This window comes from Zootoca vivipara, chromosome 1 (assembly GCF_963506605.1).
Source record: "Zootoca vivipara chromosome 1, rZooViv1.1, whole genome shotgun sequence".
NCBI classification, from domain to species: domain Eukaryota; kingdom Metazoa; phylum Chordata; class Lepidosauria; order Squamata; family Lacertidae; genus Zootoca; species Zootoca vivipara.
The window spans coordinates 39,720,731-39,740,702 of record NC_083276.1 but is presented as its reverse complement, the minus strand read 5'-3'; the positions used below and the strand labels follow the sequence as shown (position 1 = coordinate 39,740,702).

The 19,972-nt window shown below is 39.5% G+C and overlaps 1 protein-coding gene across 3 annotated transcripts in view; it reads left to right on the top strand.

Annotated features, from left to right (window-relative positions):
- Positions 1 to 19,972, top strand: part of FMN1 (formin 1) — a 178,424-nt gene that overhangs the window by 133,967 nt on the left and 24,485 nt on the right. For all 3 annotated transcript variants that reach the window (XM_035110687.2, XM_035110681.2, XM_035110694.2), the window contains 3 exons: positions 1,997 to 2,089; positions 15,568 to 15,619; positions 18,775 to 18,924. In XM_035110687.2, the coding sequence (XP_034966578.2) occupies positions 1,997 to 2,089; positions 15,568 to 15,619; positions 18,775 to 18,924 (295 nt within the window). The remainder of the gene's footprint in view (positions 1 to 1,996; positions 2,090 to 15,567; positions 15,620 to 18,774; positions 18,925 to 19,972) is intronic.

Here is a 19,972-nt window from a genome sequence, read left to right as displayed (position 1 = left end):
AAGCAATGCATAAGCGGGCCACCCTATCTTCATGCATGCCTCTCTGTCACTTCATACATACTTCATAGATAGGATGTCCAGTTATGCTTCATCAGAAAAGAGGAAATGTATGCACTGTCTTCAGCTGTGGCAACGGCAGTGCATCTGAGATAAGGCCAATAGCTTTCCCTACGTGCCAAGCTGCCATGGTGGCACAGGGAATAGGTTTGGCACAAAGAGTAAGGGTCCTCTGCCCCACAGGATATCACTTAATATTAGCATATCTCTCGCTTCAGTGTGTGTACCTGACACACTCTCTATATGAAGTTGGAATTTGCTAGGGTAAAAGAAATCCTTTTTGGGTTGATGTGACCCAAAGCAATAAAAGCAAATCCGCCTCAAATTCTTACTAAATAATTGCACTGCTTTCCCCATTATACAATAACTTACAGCCACTATGCAGAGTACATGGAATAGCATTTTTTAAAAAAAGCTGTCAAGAAAATACGACTTGAACATCCCATGAGTGGGTGTTATTAGATCTCCTGGTTCACAAAACTTCACCTAATACCCTCCATTTTCAAAAGTAGCTGCACAGATTGTAACTGTGCCATTCCCTTAGGTAATTATAGGTAGTAATGAGTATGGGGAGTTGTTAACTGAAAATCACATAACTCTGAAAAATATATTAAGTTACACATATTTAAAGCTCTTATCCAGGCATTTATCACTCCCTTTCAGTTCTTTTCTCACATTACTACCTATATAACCAGTGATAAGTGCCTATCTGGCATTTATCTAGGTACTCTTTCCATTTATTAGAACTAAGTAAAATAAATATTAACTGGATTATCACTGACTCACAAGAAACTAGTAACTTCCATGCATGTCTTCGATGTCTTTTAACCATATACTGCTGCAAGAGAATTTACAATGTGGTATGGAGGTATTCTCATTATATGCAAATGAGCATTGATGCAGCATCACCTCATTTACAAATCATTTATATCGCTATTGGCTATAACATTTTCCTTCTTGTATAATTGTTTTTCTTTAAATCCCCCACACCATATCTCTCTTAACTGCCACTCTTCACATATAATTTCACTAGAGTTAAGATAATGCAATTATTACAAAGTGCAAATCGATTAACCTGCTGTTTTCTCTTCAGGTGTGTGTATTAGACTAGTGTTTAACCCTAGGAACATATAGAGCATATAGACATAATATCAGTGTAAGTCAACTGGCCTCATTTCCAAAAATACGACTATGGGACCAAGATGTAAGACTGTGAATTACATAAGGAAGGGACCTTGCTTACCTCTCTGTTTGTAAATCATCTGAAAAAAATAAGCACTCTTCTCCTTAGATGTTTACTCAGAAGTAAGCACCACTGAGTTCATTGGGGCTAAGTGAGTGAGTGTAGGATTGCAGCCAGGATCTCAGTAATCACAGAAGCAATATAATCATAACTCCCAAATGTTTCAAAATGCCTTCTTAGTATAAAGCTTGAGCCATCTGGGTTGTTTTACTAAACTATTCGTTGAATCATGTAGACACCTCTAAAATAAGGCACATTGTTGAGTTTTTTAGTGTCTTTTGGTGCTGTACTTTAATATAGGTGATGAGGGCTAATTTGGGGGTGGTTAATACACAAGGAATCCTGTTTCATAACATGGGAGCAAACTGTGATTTTGAAACTAACCATAATCTAAGATATTCCCTGTTGAGAATGGCATTTTTTAAAAAAATACAGATATTTTAATGACTAAGAATGCAGCCAATGTGGATCAGCAGAATCACTATCTTTAAAACCATTTTTTTCTTAAAGAATTCAAATAATACTTCTTCTGTTCTGATAGGAGACAGTTCTTGCATTCATGCTCTTGTTTGTTTCTACAATAAAAGGCACAGTATATAATAGCCATTGGGTCTTTGAATGTTTGAGAATACTTGGATGTTATTTTAGTTGGTTAAAAAGTTTTATTAAAAGGTAAAACTGAACTTGTTGTTGCAGTTTGTGAAAAACAGATGAAAGTGGTTTTCAGAGATTCACCAGAAGAACATCTCCAGCCCTTTAAGGATAAAATGGAAGCTTTTTTCCTGGAAGGTATGTGCTTTCCAAAAAATGTTTGTTTATATGTGTTCTCATGCTTTATACAGCCATATGAGGGTTCTCTTCTTAATAATAGTTCAGACTTCACTGAATGCTGGTGCCCATCTCTTCATACAGATGGGGAAGGCAGACATATTCAGATGGTACTGTAGCACTTATATGGATGGTCTCTTAGCTTTCATAATTTTACTTTACCTGCAAAGGCAAAGACACTACATAACTCAGAAGAGGCTTTGCCAACATGGTACTCTCCTCCCACTGTAACACACACACACACCTCACACAATCTTTAAGGTCAGTCATGTCCTGCACAAAATTGCCTCCTTGAAGGCAATTTTGCTGGCTGGAGGGAAATACAAGATAACGTTCCCCTATCATTTCACCTATGGAAGTTGATCAGACAAATGAATGTTACACTGGTTACAGAACAGTACCCTGTGCTGCACTTAACAACTCATTCATTCATTTCTAACCCACCTCATAGTATGATCTCATAGTGTGGAACAATAAAATAAGAGCTCTACATATAAAACCAAAAGCTTAGGACCAACAGGTTAGGCCACATACCACTCACAGTCTTCCAACACCTTGCTGCCACTCATTGTGCTCTGTGATCTGCTGCCTGGGGTAGCCTTCTCATTCTGCCTAATGGTGGCAGGGCAGTCTCGAGCAGGCCGCGCGCCCTGGTGCTTAGGGGCGGAGATCGCTCTGGCACCCTCGCAGGGTGCAGCATGGTTTCCGCGCGGCAAAGCCGCGCGGCACCCTGGCACACACCGCCACCAGGGGTCTACCTAGAGCCAGCCCTGAATGGTGGGCTGGCTCTGAAAGCTGAAACAGTGTGCGGATGTGTCAGGGCTTTGTCAGTCGTGGAGCCAAATTGATGAAGCAGGCTACCCAGCAAGATTCTTCTGTGCCAATCTCTACTAACATTTTAATCTCTCATATTTTGTGTAAGATTAATTCATTGAATGGTTTTGATTTTAACCATTGCTTCAGAATGGCTTACAATCCATAAAAAAAATATTAAAACAAGAAGCAGTAAAACAAAGCTGACAAGATGATAAAAAAACACGCTTCACGGAGCAGATTACAATCAAAATTAGCCAGTGTTTAAGAAGACATGGAAAATAAAATAGTTTTTACCTGGTGCTAAAATACATGAGAAGGTGGCAGGTGAACCTCAGTGGAAGAGAATGTTGTAGAGAAAAAGTGCCACAGCTAAAAAGTCCTATTGGTTGCCACTCAGCTTACTGCAGGTGATGGGTGCACATGAAGAAATGTCTTCAATACAGATCTTAACACATGGGCAGAAACATGTGGGAGAAAATTATCCCTCAGAGACTAAGTTGTCAAGGACTTTAAAGGTAAGCAGAGGACTTGGAATAGTGCTCAAAAACAGACCACTCTTCCAGACTTGTGGGATATCTTCACTTGTGCCAGTCCTACTGGGGACAGACCCAAGGGTGGGAAGAAGGCCGCTCCTCGTGGGTCCTTCACAGGGAGCAGCTTTCATCCCAACATCATTAATATTTTGCCCCTACACCTCTTAAATTCAGTGCTTTCAATATAATACGGCAACCTAACTGTTGCATTGCTTGCGGCCCATTTTGAGAAGCTTCTGTGGGCTTTGGCGGCCAAAATGGTGTCTATTCTGACAAAGTTATCAGCTCAGTAAGCCAGCAGTTGTTCTCCTGCTCAGAGTTAAAAATCCAAGCAGGGGGAGAATCTGGGAGCTATAAAAACTCGCCTCTCATTTCAGGTCGGCCTCTGTGAGCCCCTAAAGGCTAGTGTCCCTAACCATTGCTGTTTTGTGCCACATAATGTGCCACATAAATTTATTTTGTGGAGTATTTTCCCATAGCTAGCTAGCCTAAATCTACTGCCTATCCATTTCTATTACCGGTATTGAGCAGACAATAAGTCCTCTCTGTCCACTTTCTTCACAGAGTTTTGACTGCTATTTTTGCTCCCTTTTCAGGTCTGTGATAACTTTTTCTTTAGACATGGCAACCATCACTGTACACAGTATCCCAAAGGCTACTACACCATAGATTTGTTTACAAAACTGGCTGCTTTAGTGTTAATATGTTTCCTAGTAACCCTAGTATGGATTTTGCATTTTGGCACTGCTGCTGCACATCAAGGATTTTAAATCAGTTACCCCAGGATCTCTTTCCTGGTTAGTCACTGCCAGTTAAGACCCTCATCAGTTTCCCTGTGATTCTTCTGCCCCAGTGTATTACCTTACACTTTAGTCACCTTGTACCTCATTTATCATTTGATGCCCCTTCTTCCATAAAAAGTAAAATTTGTTTCTATTTAAGTCAGTAACATTAATGCATGCTCCATTTTTTCTGGACTGCACTTTTGGGTATCACAAACTACAATTAGGAACACAGATCTCCTATTGTCACAGCAGTTCTACGAGACTCTTGTAAGGGAAAGCAGAGCTAATTGTAACTTGCGGTGCCTATTCAAGGAAATTGATATTCCCAAGCGGGCAGTATCTCCAAAAAAAAGTCTTCAGCAATTTACTGCCAAATGCCTGAGAAATCACATGCATGGTGGCACCGTTTGATTATGTGAGTGGCTAGTCTTACAGTTTCATTTTTCTTCCACAAGTATGGCTGTGAAGGAGACTTGAAACTTTCGTTTTATAATCTTCCCAAATTCAAATAATTTTGAAACAAAGTATATTGCACTCTGTATTGAGTAAGATTTACTCCCGTGTAAATGTGCAGTGGGTTACAACCCTAGACTATAAACATCTCATCATAGGTTCCTGCCCCTCACTAATGATACGTTTCTAGAAAATGTAATACATATATTAAGCTTCCCCATAAACTTAGCAGGGTTCCTGCAAGGAAAGGCCTCCACAGTAGGACTGTTTCAGTCACAGGTATGTCTGTTCTGGTGGTCTTTTCATCTCATTTAATTAGCAGTTTATATTTATGGCTCCAGCAGTAAGTGAGCTTGAGAAAGCGCTGCGTATATGTGCACATTAACACCAGCAGTCTCGCACACTTTGATATATATTGCCTTCCACTAAACTCTGAGCCAGCCTTCTGTTCAAATTAAGCAACCCTAAATAATAAAAAAAGCATATGGGAAAAACCTACCTCCAGTTGTTAATAATTTCCCAGCCTTTTTCTACAGATAAATTTATCTCCCCACAATGTATTCTATGATATGCGAGGTTTGCTTAAAAGGGACTGTCATGCTGAAATTATTCAGGAGCCTAGGGGCAAAATATAGGTGAAACTCGGAAAATTAGAATATCGTTGAAAAGTACATTTATTTCAGTAACGCAATGTAAAAGGTGAAACCAATATATGAGATAGCTGCGTGACATGCAAAGCAAGATATGTCAAGCCTTTATTTGTTGTAATTGTAATTATTTGTCGTTAGGCGGGTCAATTATAAATGGAATATAATTAATGAAATGTAATAGCGGTGTTTATTTTTGTATTATTGTAACTATTTGTTTTATTACTGTGGAATTTCCAAAAGAAAGCATTTGTAAAAATAAAAATAAAAAATAAAAAGTTACATTACTGAAATAAATGCACTTTTCGATGATATTCTAATTTTCCGAGTTTCACCTGTAGATGTTACACCACTTTAGAGGAAATAGCATGTTTTGGGGCCCTGATTCAGGCCCTAGGAATGGGGTAGGAATGAATAGAGAGTGCCCCCACTCTCTAGTCCTGATCTGGATTGGGGCCCTTACACCCGTTCTTTACAACCATTCATGCAATTGTTAATTGCATGGATGTTGTCATGTCTATCACCCCAGGAAGCGTAATAGAATCATGGTTCTCTTGATTTTGACAATGATGAAGTTGGAAAATGATGAACCCCCTCAAATTATTCGCTTATGCAGTAGAATCTTGCTTCCGGGTATTACTAGCCTGAGCCTAGAAATGTGTGCATTGATGGACCACACTACATTCATCTTAAATTGTTTCTCAGAATTTCAGCTCAGCTCAGTGGTTTGCTGAGAATAGCAAATAGTGTTGACTGTTGCTAGACTTAAAACAAGTATTTGAAGTTTTCAGCTCTGCACCTCCAGTCCCTGAAGCAAAAGTAGCAAATGTACCTTCCAGATGCTGTGGGGCTCCAGCTCCCATTTGCCCTACCCAACCAGACCAGTGGTTAGGGGTCATGGTAATTGTAGTCCAACAGGATCTGCAAAGTACCATGTTGGTCATGTTCCCCTTAAAGGCTGTGTGTTCCACTAGTGAGGAGTTTACAGCTTTAATGATTGTTGTTTACGTGTCTGTCTTCCTGCGAGCAGGATACCTTCTCTGTAGTAATAAAGCTAAATATCTTACCTAGTAAAGGCTTATGCAGACCACCCATTCCCAGTACTTTAGCTATTGTTAAGGAATTGGAAGTGTTTCATTTGCACAGGCTGTGCATGAGGCAGAAAATCTATTTTGTTGGATCTGCTGCTGTGCAGGTATTTTTCTAAGAGCAAAAGTATGTTTTAAAAAACCATCTCTATAAAGGTCGAGAAATTCTAATTACTGGAAAAATCAACTATTACTTTTGACAACCTGAGTAAGGAAAATAATTCTTAACTCTCCCCTGCCCCAGCCCTAAATGAAGTATCCCATAATAGTCTATCGATACATTTCTCTAAGCATTCCATGCTGCTTACTCACCTATTCTTTGTACATTTGGTCTGCTGTTGCATACACATAGCTGCCAAGTTATCCCTTTTTTAAAGGGATTTTCCATTATGCTGAATAGGCTTCCTCGCGAGAAAAGGGAAAACTTGGCAGCTATGTGCATACATGACATTCACACATAACCTCCATGTAGGAAAGCAAAATGGCTTTATATTCTTTGTTACAGAAGAGGCAGAACATGTTAGCATATGTGAGGCCAGCTGCTCTTACTCATAAAGGACTGATCTCGGAGGAAACTCCTGGATGGTTGATAGCCAAAGCATGATATGCCACATTACTATTTTTAATTAGTGGATATTTTTAATTAGTGGTAAAAACATAATGGAATAGTAATTTAAAATAATCAGAAATATGCTTCACAGTGCATCAATTTTTCCGTCTATGGCATATGTTTTTAGTGAAACAGTGTTTGAATAACCATAATTTCCATGTTTTTCAAATTCCATTCCTTGCTAAACATTTATTGTGATCCTGATTTTCATTGCATCATGCTCAGGCATGTTTCCCCTTTCTTTCCATGGCCATGAATTGCAACAGCTGCAGGCGACTGGAAAAATGTTAGTAGTGCCAGGGATAGGATATGACTGTCTGCTCTCAACAGCAAAACTGAATCTTACAAGGAGATAATATAGTGGTACCTCGGTTGAAGTACACAATTGGTTCCGGAAGTCTGTACTTAACCTGAAGCGAACTTAACCTGAAGCGAACTTTCCCATTGAAAGTAATGGAAAGTGGATTAATCCGTTCCAGACGGTCCGCGGAGTACTTAACCTGAAGCGTACTTAACCTGAAGCGAACTTTCCCATTGAAAGTCATGGAAAGTGGATTAATCTGTTCTGGACGGGTCCGCGGAGTACTTAAACTGAAAGTACTCAAACCGAAGCGTACTTAAACCGAGGTATGACTGTACTGAGATACTCTTTTCAACAGGAATGTTTATTTGCCCATGTAATTGCTGTTTGCAGTTGTAGAAAGAGGCTCAGTGCACACAAATTCGAATATGAAATGGATCTCGCCTTGTGAAATAGAAAACACTATTGTTAATTGAAATTTTGCAATCTAATGGAAAAAAACTGTCCTAATACCATTACAGTTACTTCTTAACAGTTGTGTTGTACATAAAGGGATCAAATTAGTACAAGTTAATTCATTTAAATCACCTGGTTCGACAGTTGCTGTCCTTATCAACCAGGAAGTAACTATTCTTTTGATAATAGAAGTTCTCCCAGACCACATCAAAATTATTCATGTCCATAGACACAGATGTATAACATTCAAACCATAATGGATTAACTGCTTTATATCCCTTATTCATTGTTGTGGTTATTCATTTTAAATGCAGTAGCTCATTTTCAGGTTTTCCATGTTTAAAATTGTGAAGTACTGCCTAAGAGTATTGTTTACTGGGAAGGAATGACTATTTCACACTGGTCTAACAATGGCCCTGTGTCCTAATATCCCTGCAATGACTCCTATACGTGATTTTTGAATATGTGGCGATCTGCCTTATTTCAGCCCAAGCACCATTTGGTCTGCTATGTCACCATCATATGTCCATGAGCACATTTGTTAGTCCTGATTAGGAAGGCTGGTTCATGAACAGGGATCAGGTGACTGGATATAAATCCTTCATGAATATTCAGCCTACATTCTTCATGAAGATACAGAAAAAGGTAAATGAGATCCCAAGGCCTTAGTCAGCAACTAGCTTTCACTGGAGACCTGCTTTGAGAATTGAGTCAGGGGGTGTGGAGAGCCAAGGTGGTCCCTATCTCTTCAAGGTCACTAAATTGCCAAATCCTATTTCTATAGACATTTGTCCCTCAACATCCCTGTTTTGTCTCTAAGATGACAATTTCATTAGACAAGTAGAACCCTCTGTGGCCTGGTTTGGCCTAGAGTCTTCCAATTATTATTATTATTATTATTATTATTATTATTATTATTATTATTATTTTATACCCCGCCCATCTGGCTGGGTTTCCCCAGCCACTCTGGGCGGCTTCCAACAGAATATTAAAATACAATAATCTATTAAACATTAAAAGCTTCCCTAAACATGGCTGCCTTCAGATGTCTTCTAAAAGTCTGGTAGTTGTTTTTCTCTCTGACATCTGATGGGAGGGCGTTCCACAGGGTGGGTGTCACTACCAAGAAGGCCCTCTGCCTGGTTCCCTGTAACTTGGCTTCTCACAGCAAGGGAACCGCCAGAAGGCCCTCGGTGGAAATCTTTACTCCAGTTCCCTTCTCCAGTTCCAAACAGCTCCCTTCCACTACCAATGCCCACACATGTAGACTTCTTCTGATCCACTTTGACATGCCTTGTTAATGGTATGCTCTGACTTGGGAACATGAGGGTGTCCCCTGAATCACCCCAGTTTGCCTTGTTATTCAGGGAATACGCAGATCCAGTGTGCACACATAGTAAATATGAATTGATTTTACTACTAATTATGAATTCCATACAAGTTAAACATGGGCATACTTTCAGTACTTTATTTGCATCTGGTTATATTGTTGGCCAGAGTGTGAAATGAGACGTCTGAGAAAGTCCTACTGGGAGAAACAAGTGTAAGGAGGCTTGCCTAATTCATTTAACTCTTTGGACAGATAGTTTCAACCTAGTTATGATGTTTCAGACATCATATTCTGAACTAAAAACAGCAACCCTGTTCAGCGCAGTTTTGACCCCTGGCCTAACCAAGCCCTTTCTCTAGCTCAGCATCCATGCGCGCAGCTTTAAAGGTGTAAATTCTGAAGGAAAAGAATAGAAATAGACTCGCGTGTTCATTGCATTTTTAACATTATGCAGGATCATTTGCTTGTGGCCTGGTTTTGTATATTAAGCTGCAATTCACAATTTGGCCAGCACTTTTATGGATATTAAACCATTTCTAACATTGAATATTCTCAGTTATTGCTTTCTGACTCTCTAAGCAAAAAAGCTATTGAAAATTACACTTTCTTCCAAGCAACACTTGGATTAAAAAAAACACCTGAGTACTGCAGTTCTTTATTTTTTCCTAACGCACACTCACACACATATCCATTTGTGCCTTTAATCTATTCACTGTGATTGAAATATACATTTAAATGAGCAAAGAAACAGATGTGCTCCATATAAAATATGCTATAAATCTTGTCGCACAACTTCTTTGCTCCATGCTCTCTTTCAGAAACTGTCAAATATCCTATTTTCATTCTGGTATAAAATGCTCATTTTCTGACTTGGCGCCAACCACCATATGCCAGAATAAAGTCAGTAACCAACAATAAAAAGGGCAACATAAGCACCTTTGAAATGGTACAAAGCAATTAACAGTGGGGAAAAGTCTATATAAATCTATGAAGAATTAATCTCTGCTTTGCCACTATCCTGCTGTGCATTTACAATGAGCCTCTGCTCCTGACCACCAGAAGTGGCTTAACTTCATAAAAGGAGAATGCCCTAATGAGGGAGGGGAAATAAATGAAAATGAAAGCCCTTGTTTTTTATATCCTTTTCACCTTTTAACTCTTTTAGGAAAACATAGTTTTGCATATGTTCTGATCTGTGAGTCTGCTGCACATCTTGCATGCCTATATTTTTACCTGATCATGTGAAACCAATCTTTACAAAGCTCAATGTGAAGAAATAACCTCAGCTTCATAAATCATTGTTAGCATCCCACAGGAGGAGGTAATGCTGTGGTTTTTCTCTTCTAAAACATTTCAAGCCTTCACTTTCATATGTTTTTTCCTAAAATTAGTTTCATTCTGCCCCTATGCATGCTCTCTCTCTCTCTCTCTCTCTCACACACACACACATATACAATGACCCATTCTTTACAAATCAGGCTGGATATATAAACCAATTTTACTTGTTAGCTGAGTATTTATAACAGTCTCATGTTTTAGAGAAGACCTGTTTCCTATTCTTATGGACCATCATTTATCATAATTTTGAACATATTACCCCTTTGCTAAGAATGTGCTGATCTTTATGTTTTTTTCTCTAATTCTTGCTAGAAGATTTTATATGTGATATCTGCCTGCAGAATATATTAGTTTAAATTTACTGAGTTTAAAAAGGGATTAAAACTAATTTTCAAGTTTCCTAAACTGTTTGGGTATGCTTAGCAATCTCAGAAGTATGAATCAATGACATTCTGTTTGTAATACTAGCATACATTTCTGTTATGTTTAATAAGAACGTGTTTTAAAAGTTATTATCTGTAATCCCAGCTGGAAAAGGAATGATAGATTGATGTCATTTTAACCTACTTGCATGGGAATATTTTTGCAAAATTAGATTTTTGCAGTTTCCAGTTAGAAAAACATTACTTTCAGCATGATCTAAATTTAGAGGCGTGCAGGGTATTCTGTTAGCACCAGTATATTTTAGTGGTGTTGCTAAAGAATATATTAATTGAAAACAAAATTTAAAATATCATCTTTCATCTTCTAAGCAGAAGTTTTCTTTAAGTAAAACAATCTGTCTTTCAAAAGCAAATTTCTAGGGGTTGAAGATTGTCGTTTATATTCAAAGATACCGAAGAAAAATGAATATATAATATCTGGCTTAGCTGGCCTCATTGTCATCATACCTAGTAAACTAAACTTCAACATTATTTTGACAAATATATAGCCAACATTATCCTATTTTAAACAGAGCATATTCTCTTAGTTTCCTTGCGTTACCTCTGATAATAAACAGTTGAATTTGTTCTGTGGGCTGAATGCATAAATATAATCAGTGTTTTTGCATTAGTTGTGAATACTTGAGATTTCATGTACCATGGACTTGAAAAATGTTAAGACTTCTAAAATCCCTCCAGTTTAGGGATGAGTAGTACACCCCCATGCACAAATATGTATACACTATACTTACATATGTACGTTTCTTAAACATCAAAGCAACACTGGTTTGAAAACAGGTTAGGTTGCAGTAATGCACAAATAAAACCTGGCATTTTTAAGATTTGTTACAAACACTGCCCCTTAAAAATTTGTTGTTGTTATTATTATTTATTAATTAAATTTGTATATTGCCCTATACCGGCCGGTCTCTTGTACATCTTAAGGGAGCAATCCAAACCCAATAATAATATTTATTTATTTATTTATACCCCGCCCATCTGGCTGGGTTTCCCCAGCCACTCTGGGCGACTTCCAACCGAATATTAAAAACAATATAGCATCAAACATTTAAAATTTCCCTAAACAGGACTGCCTTCAGTTGTCTTTTAAAAGTAAAACAGTTGCTTATTGCCTTGACATCTGATGGGAGGTGTTCCACAGGGCAGGTGCCACTACTGAGCAGGCCCTCTGCCTGATTCCCTGTAACCTCACTTCTTGCAGTGAGGGAACCGCCAGAAGGCCCTCGGCGCTGGACCTCAGTGTCCAGGCAGAATGATGGGGGTAGAGACGCTCCTTCAGGTATACAGGACCGAGGCCATTTAGAGCTTTCAAGGTCAGCACCAACACTTTGAATTGTGCTCAGAAACGTACTGGGAGCCAATGAAGATCTTTCAGGACCGGTGTCTGCTAGGATGAGCAGGTTAGGATTGAGCAGTTCTCTGATTTAGCCAGCCAATTCCATAGCTGCCAAGTTATCCCTTTTTTAAGGGATTTTCCATTATGCTGAATAGGCTTCCTCGTGAGAAAAGGGAAAACTTGGCAGCTATGCAATTCCTAGTACAGCTGGGCCACACCAGTGTGATTCCCCCATGCTGGGGGGAACGGGACTTGGGAACAAAAATAGACATTTCATTAATTGATCATTAGCAATTAACACAGAGAGTTTTAAAATAATCAAATAACCAGGAAGGATCAGGACCATGATACAGGGGGGGGGGTTAATATTAACTGTGCTACATATCGGGCAAGTAGCTGTCAAGGACTTGGCCATCCAGAATTTGGCCTTGTATACATGAGCTGACCTGGCACATATTGGAGATGTGGCTGGATGGGGCTAGAATTGTAAATTGGTCCCCATTTTGTGCACTCGGTTTCCTGATGCAGCAGCTGGCAAATCTTTGTGATTTTGGTGCTCAGGGAGGTCAAGTTGCAGTAGTTTATATGATTTTTATCTTCCTGTCCAGTTTAGCAATCACCTAAATTTGAGTGTGGTCTAAACCACAGAGCCTAGGGCTTGCTGATCGGAAGGTCAGCAGTTTGAATCCCCGCGACGGGGTGAGCTCCCGTTGCTCAGTCCCAGCTCCTGCCAACCTAGCAGTTCGGAAGCACGTCAAGTGCAAGTAGATAAATAGGTACTGCTCCGACGGGAAGGTAAATGGCATTTCCGTGCACTGCTCTGGTTTCACCAGAAGCGGCTTAGTCATGCTGGCCACATGAACCAGAAAAACGATTTGCAGACAAACGTCGGCTCCCTCGGCCAGTAAAGCGAGATGAGCACCGCAACCCCAGAGTCATTCGCGACTGGACTTAACTGTCAGGGGTCCTTTACCTTTTTAATTTTGAGTGTATGCACCTAATGGTGGACTTATGAGTCAGAGCAGGGATACCGTTAATGTGCTAGACAACCCACTGCTCAAATAATCTCCCTGCCTGATTTGGATGAGGTGATCTCCGGTCTAGAGTTGGAGCTTCCGTAACCCACTTTACTTTTCAAAAAGTGCTTTTCAGATCCATTAAAATGAATGGAAGCTCAGAGATTTATTTCAGTGAGGTGTGAAAATGTCCTCCATCAGTCTGTAAGGTGCCACCAATCTTTGTGTAGTTTTTGCCACAGCAAATTAACATGTCTGTCTTTTATGGAATTTGTACTCAATAATTGTCTAGCTAGAGCCAGCTTTCTAGAGCTAGTTCTGTGATATCAATGGGAACAGAGTTACAACAATACATATAACAACACATTGTTGTATGTTATGTTCACTGTATGTTATGTTCACGTTTAATGAGGGTGGATCTGTGTATTGGGGGTGGGGGGTTTGTGTTATGTTGTAAATAAAATTCCAATAAAAATTAAATTTAAAAAAATGGGAACAGAGTTGTTCCTCACATAAAGCAAGTTTTCTATGTGATTTTTTAAAAAATGGTTTTAATTAATTCACAAATTCATTTCATTTTGTCTATCGCCTACATTATTGTCAATCATTAAATAAAGAAAACCTACTTTGGGCCCCTTTTGCAACATTTGGGGCTTTTTAGTTTAGAAAAAAAGATGAGTGAGAGAAGATATGGTACAGGTAGATGTGTATAAAATTATGCATGGTGTGAGGAAGATGGACAGAGAAACATTTTTCTTCCTCTTTCATAGTACCGGAACTCATGGACATCCATTGAAACTGAATATTGGAAGGTTCAAGACAGCCAGAACATAGTTTAACAGCCAGAACATACTTAAACTGTGGAATTGAGTGGCTTCAAAAGAGGATTAGATAAATTCATGATGGATGAGATTATCAGTGGCTACCAACAGTGATGGTTATGTTCTGCTGCCCCTATTGGAAGCTATATGCTTCTGAAAACTAGTTACTGGGTACCAAAGAAGGGGAGAGTGCTGTTGCAGGAATCTGGTTGGCCAATGTGAGAGCAGGTTGCCGGACTGGATGGGCCATTGACCTGATCCAGAAGGCCTTTATTTAGATAAGTGTATTAATGGCATATTCAGTGCAAAAGAAATGCTTACTGAAATCCAGTTATTACATGATATATGCCTCTCTGCTCCAGAGGCTATGTTGTGTTGGACTTCCAGAAGAGATTTCCCAGAATATGCATTTTTGTCAAGAATGGATCAGACAGCACAACTTTCTCTCTTTGTCTGATGCCAGACTGTCTGGAGAAATGGCTTATGTCTCTTGTCAGGAACTGATGAATCTTTATAGGTTACCTCTGATTCCTGGGGAAAGATCTCTGGTGACATCTTCATATATTTGTCCTTCCTAGCATGAGAAGAGCAGCATCTTGAAATTCCATCGGGAACTTTAATCTTCTCCTTTTTATAAGAGCCCCGCATTATGCTGACAGCAGAAAATACCGTAAATGGCTTCGTTTCCAAAGATGCGGAAAACTTCTAAGATCCTAAATTGAGGGCCTATACTTATTAACCGAGAACACCAAAAGTTCTGAAATCTGTGGTTTAAATGGTGAGGGAGGAGAGCACCTGTAATGAATGGATCCTCCAGATGTTGGATAGTTGAGATTCCTGCATTGCAGGGGTTTGGACTTGATGACCCTTGGTGTACCTTCCAATTCTACGATTCTGTGATTCTAGGAGCAAGTGTGACTCCATGCCACATTTTTCAATACTCATGTGTCCTTTGTGTTCACATCATGTATGGAAGCAAGTGTGAGACAAGCATTCAACCCACACATTAGGAAGACATGATGAGCTTGCAGCAAGGTACCTGTCTTGGTTTGCTTCAGCATGCAAGAGCTAAATGGAAAGCAGGAAAATGGACAATTATGCATGTCCTCACTATAAATGTGATGCTTTTGCAACACGACAAGAATAGTTCTCTGATAAAAGACACCCTTGAAAAAGCTCCTTTCTAACAAGTAATACCCATCTTGAAAGCTGTGCATGTACATCCAATTAAGTTTAGAGCCCACATGATATTTGTAGAAATATTTCTTTTATCCCCACTGCACTGGGCTCCACAATCCTTGCACATGTTCAGGATGGAAAGCTTCAGCACTACTCCCTACAGTTTCTACAAGAATACACTATAATGCTTGAAATAGCTCACTCTTAGTATCAGAAATGTGAATATATATATATAAGCAGATACATAATCCGCTTTCTTAAATAATAAACATGTTGTTTATTTGTAGCTGTAGAAGAACATAAGACAGTGGAGAGCCATTTGGAGAATGTGCAGAAGTGGTGAGTATTACAGCTTCTTTAACACGTTGCGTTATGAAAGGTCCTACTTCATCTTTAAATATATTTGAATAAGTGAAAAATCATCAAATGCACCAGAGTCCTTATTTTTAAACACATGCTCATAGTTCCAACATTTTCATACAGCTTGTCTTGGACTTTAGGGAACAAGCTGTCTGAAATGGAAGCTTTCTAGACAAAACAGTTCATTATGTGGTTAAAAACTGTTCTTAGAGTGTTCTACTGCAGACTCCAGGTTTTGGTGAGGGGTGTTGAATGATTGATTAAAATAATCACATGCACAGAAAAAGCAGAGACTTGGTAATATAAGAAGCTGCCTTAGATTAAGTGAGGTCATTGGTCTGCGTGGCTCAAACGTCTACACATAGTTCGCATATAACACTAAAGCAAACTATGGTTTAGCATGAATGGACCAGTGGGTAGACTCCCAAGACAGGAGACTGGAAATGTTTTGCTCCTCCACCAGTTTTGCTGCTGCTGCTGCTGCTGCTGCACTACTTTGAGCTAAGTTTGTTGGAAAGAGACAAACCACTAGTCTGGGTTTAGGTGAGCTCGGCTTGCTGAGTCATGGCTTGGGACACAGTAGTGTGTCTGCAGCAGAACTGAAGAAGAAGCAAAGCGGCTGCAATTTCTCCATAAGTCTGCATGTTTGCATATTCACGGTGCGGAATGATTTGACTCAGCGTTCCTTCCCAACTGAGCCGTTGGCAGCAGCTCTCCAGTTTTGCAGCCAGGGGCCTCACTCTGCTGTACTAGGGAATGCCGGGATTGAATCTGGGACCTTTTGCATGTAACACCCTGTGACTGAACCGTGTGAATCTCTAGGAACTCAGACTCAAACTGCAAGGTCCATAGAGCAGGTCCTTAGCCATAGCAGCAGACCTAGAACATTTCATCTCAGCATCTTGGCTTTTGTGAAGGGAGAATTTCTGCTGTGTGTTTTTTTTTAATGCAGGGAAGCATTCAGACCTGTAATCTGCAGTGGTGCAGTCTAGGAACAATTTTACCACACACTTGACAATTGGTAGACCGTTTAACTACAGTTGTCGTCAGTTTCAAAAGGGATATGCTATGTAGGTACAGATTGTTGTTTACACTAAAGCCCAGTTGACACATCAAATCCCAGCTGATGCAACAAATGCTTTTTTGTGTGTGTTGAGACATCTGTTCCTCTCTTCACTGATTTGCATGTTCAGATTTCAGGTGTATAGATATTAATATACATTTTAATATTCCAATACAAGTTTGTTGCAAAACAAGTTTAATAGTAGAAGACTCTGATGTATTTCAAGAGTACTTCAGCCTATAGTATGGACCAGGTAAATCTTAAAGTATTAGCAATAACACCTGTTGTTCATTGCTGCTGTCATCAGTTTACCAAGATCCTGAGAAAATAAATTGTTTTCAGGGTATTATACCTGCAGACTTTCATCGGATATTATTAACTGAGGTGATATTGACATTGCTTTTTATAAATATATGTATTTTTCCATCTATAAGACACCCCCATGTATAAAACACCCCCTATTTTGGGGGACTCAGATTTAAGAAAAAAGGGGGGGAGATGGCCCAGCGTATAAGACACCCCCTAATTTTTGACATTATTTTTTAGGGAAAAACCTAGTCTTATACACGGAAAAATATGGTAGGCTGTAATTCTGGGCTCATCCACACTTACCTTTTGCCCAATTTTTCCAGGCATAGGTCCACACTTTCCTAGTCCATATCTGCCACTTTCCCCAGGAAAACCTGCTCTTTAACGCTGAATTGGAGCAAATGGCAGTTTGGGTTTTTCGCAGATTGATGAGAGCATTAAAGAGCAGGTTTTTGTGGGCAAAACAGCAGGGCAAAAAAACGTGCTCGGACAGGGACTGGTAAAGCACAAACCTATGCCTAGAAAGTGTGAAGGAAACTTAGTATGAATGAGCCCTTACAAAGGCTGAAGGGGTTGGGGTTTTTTGTTAGTTAGTTAATTAGTTTTCTTCACCCCACAGAAGGTGAAGTTAGTTAATGCATGGTTTTTCAGAGCCAGGCTCATCTCATAAGTCTGGACAGTGTAGGCTCTGAAGTAAGAACAGAGTTCTAAACTTAGGTGCCCCAGAAGGGAAATTTAACTGTTTTATATATAAGACAGTTAGTCGTTTTCCTCAAAAATATTCCAAGCGACTTGGAAAGACTGCTTAAAAATAGAACAAATTTCCAGGGTAAAATGGCACCGTAATAAAAACAAAACAAAACTCCTAGGAATAAACATGGAAAACACAATTAACAGGAGCAATAGAGTCAGCATAAGAATGTCATTAAAAATAAGTCATAAATAGATCATAAAATGCAATCATTAAGCAGTAGCACAGCTGGGAATGCCAACTGAAATATAAATGGCTTAATGTGACAACAAAATTGGAGTAGGAAAGGAGCTAAGCAAACCAAATCTGTTTCGGAAGTGAATTCTGTACAGTATCTCAGTCTAGGGCAGGACTCCCAAGTCTATGGTGTCTGTAGCTATTCATCCATGGAGAAGCCCACCACTTTCTCCTTCAGAATCTTTGAACTTTTGGCTTTTGTTGTTTGCTTGTTTATTTGGGGGCGGGAGCTGTGGCCTGCATTTTGTTTGTGTTTTTTGGGGAGGGGAAGCAGGAGAAGGTTAGCCTGCTGCTTGGAAGTTTTTACTGAACACCACCAGTTTTTGTTCCACAATGGGTATTTTGTGGTGCCCGCAACTGTTCCTTAAATTTCCAGGTATGCCCCGGGCACAAAAATAGGTAAGGTACCTCTGATCTAGGACTTTGGGGGCTTCCAAATCCCCATGGTAATGAGCGTTAGTCAATAGGATTCTGGAAAATAACTGTTGTTCCAAAATCAGACACTTTCTAAAATGTCTCTGTGCCCATATACATTCTTCTTCTTTTTTTTTTTTTGCTTAATGTACACACCCACCAAAACAGCACCATTATTATTATTATTTAATTCAGAAGTGCTGGGTGGATCCATTGCTGGTACAGTTTCCAGATTACAGCAGATTTATGTTAATTGCCAGCCTAGGCTACTGAGTCAGAAATCTGCCCTGAGGGAAACTGAACTTCCACCTTAGGTTTATGTGCTGACAATTTCCCCCTCCCCTGCCCCCAACACTGTAGCTTTGAAGAATTGGTGGGATACTTCGGGATAAAACCAAAGTCTGGCGAGAAGGAGACCACGCCAAACTACGTTTTCACGGTGTGGTATGAGTTCTGCAGCGACTTTAAGGCCATTTGGAAACGAGAGAGCAAAAACATTTCCAAAGAAAGGTAAGGTTCTAATAAAGTCATTAATACAATTTTTTTAGAAGTCTGGGAAACTGGTCCTTTTTAAACTCAACAAATTATACTCCCATATTTCACAGGCGTCATTGTTTTCTTTCAGATCAAATGGACATCAAGGAAAGATTATTCCCTCAGGGTGCCTAGGAAAATTCACCAAAGGGATGCTGTCCCCACAAAAAGATAAACACATATAATCTGATAAATTACACTTTCTTAACCCCTTCCAATTACTAGCTAGTAAAATGAAAGGGGAGCTGTGCTAATTTGTAACAGATTGCTTCTCTTTGCATTTTTGTGTTGGACTGCTCTAAATGAGGCGATATTGCTGTTGCAGACAGGACAGACAAATAAAAGTGAATGCCTTTTCCAGTTAATATACTACACTTGCATCAAAGGGTAGCCTATGAGATTCAGGCCACACTTAGCACAGCGCTGAAGTCCCACACTGAATTTACAGCACAACTTCTTGGTATCCTGCTGTGGACATCAAACTCCATGCCGCAGCATCTCCCACTGTCTTGTGATTTTATTAGGTTTAGTTAAAACCCTTTTTTTAAAATAAAAGGTTTCACCTCTTGAGATTTGTTTTAAAAAAATTAAAAGAAAAACGAACACTTTCTTTCATATACTTCTTCCCCCCCCCTTTTTTTTTACTGTATGCAGTTGCTCTGTTATGGCATTCTATTGTAAAATAATTAAGGGAATTTCCCAATAGGTGTTTCTAGTCCAGCACTCTTATTGTATTTCTTTTCATGTACAGTGGTACCTCTGGTTAAGAACTTAATTCGTTCCGGAGGTCCGTTCTTAACCTGAAACTGTTCTTAACCTGAGATACCACTTTAGCTAATGGGGGCTCCTGCTGCCGCCGCGCCGCCATAACACGATTTCTATTTTCATCCTGAAGCCAAGTTCTTAACCCGAGGTACTATTTCTGGGTTAGTGGAGTCTGTAACCTGAAGCATTTGTAACCCAAGGTACCACTGTACACTAATAGGAAATACAAATCTCCATGAGTGCCTTTCCTTGTATAGCA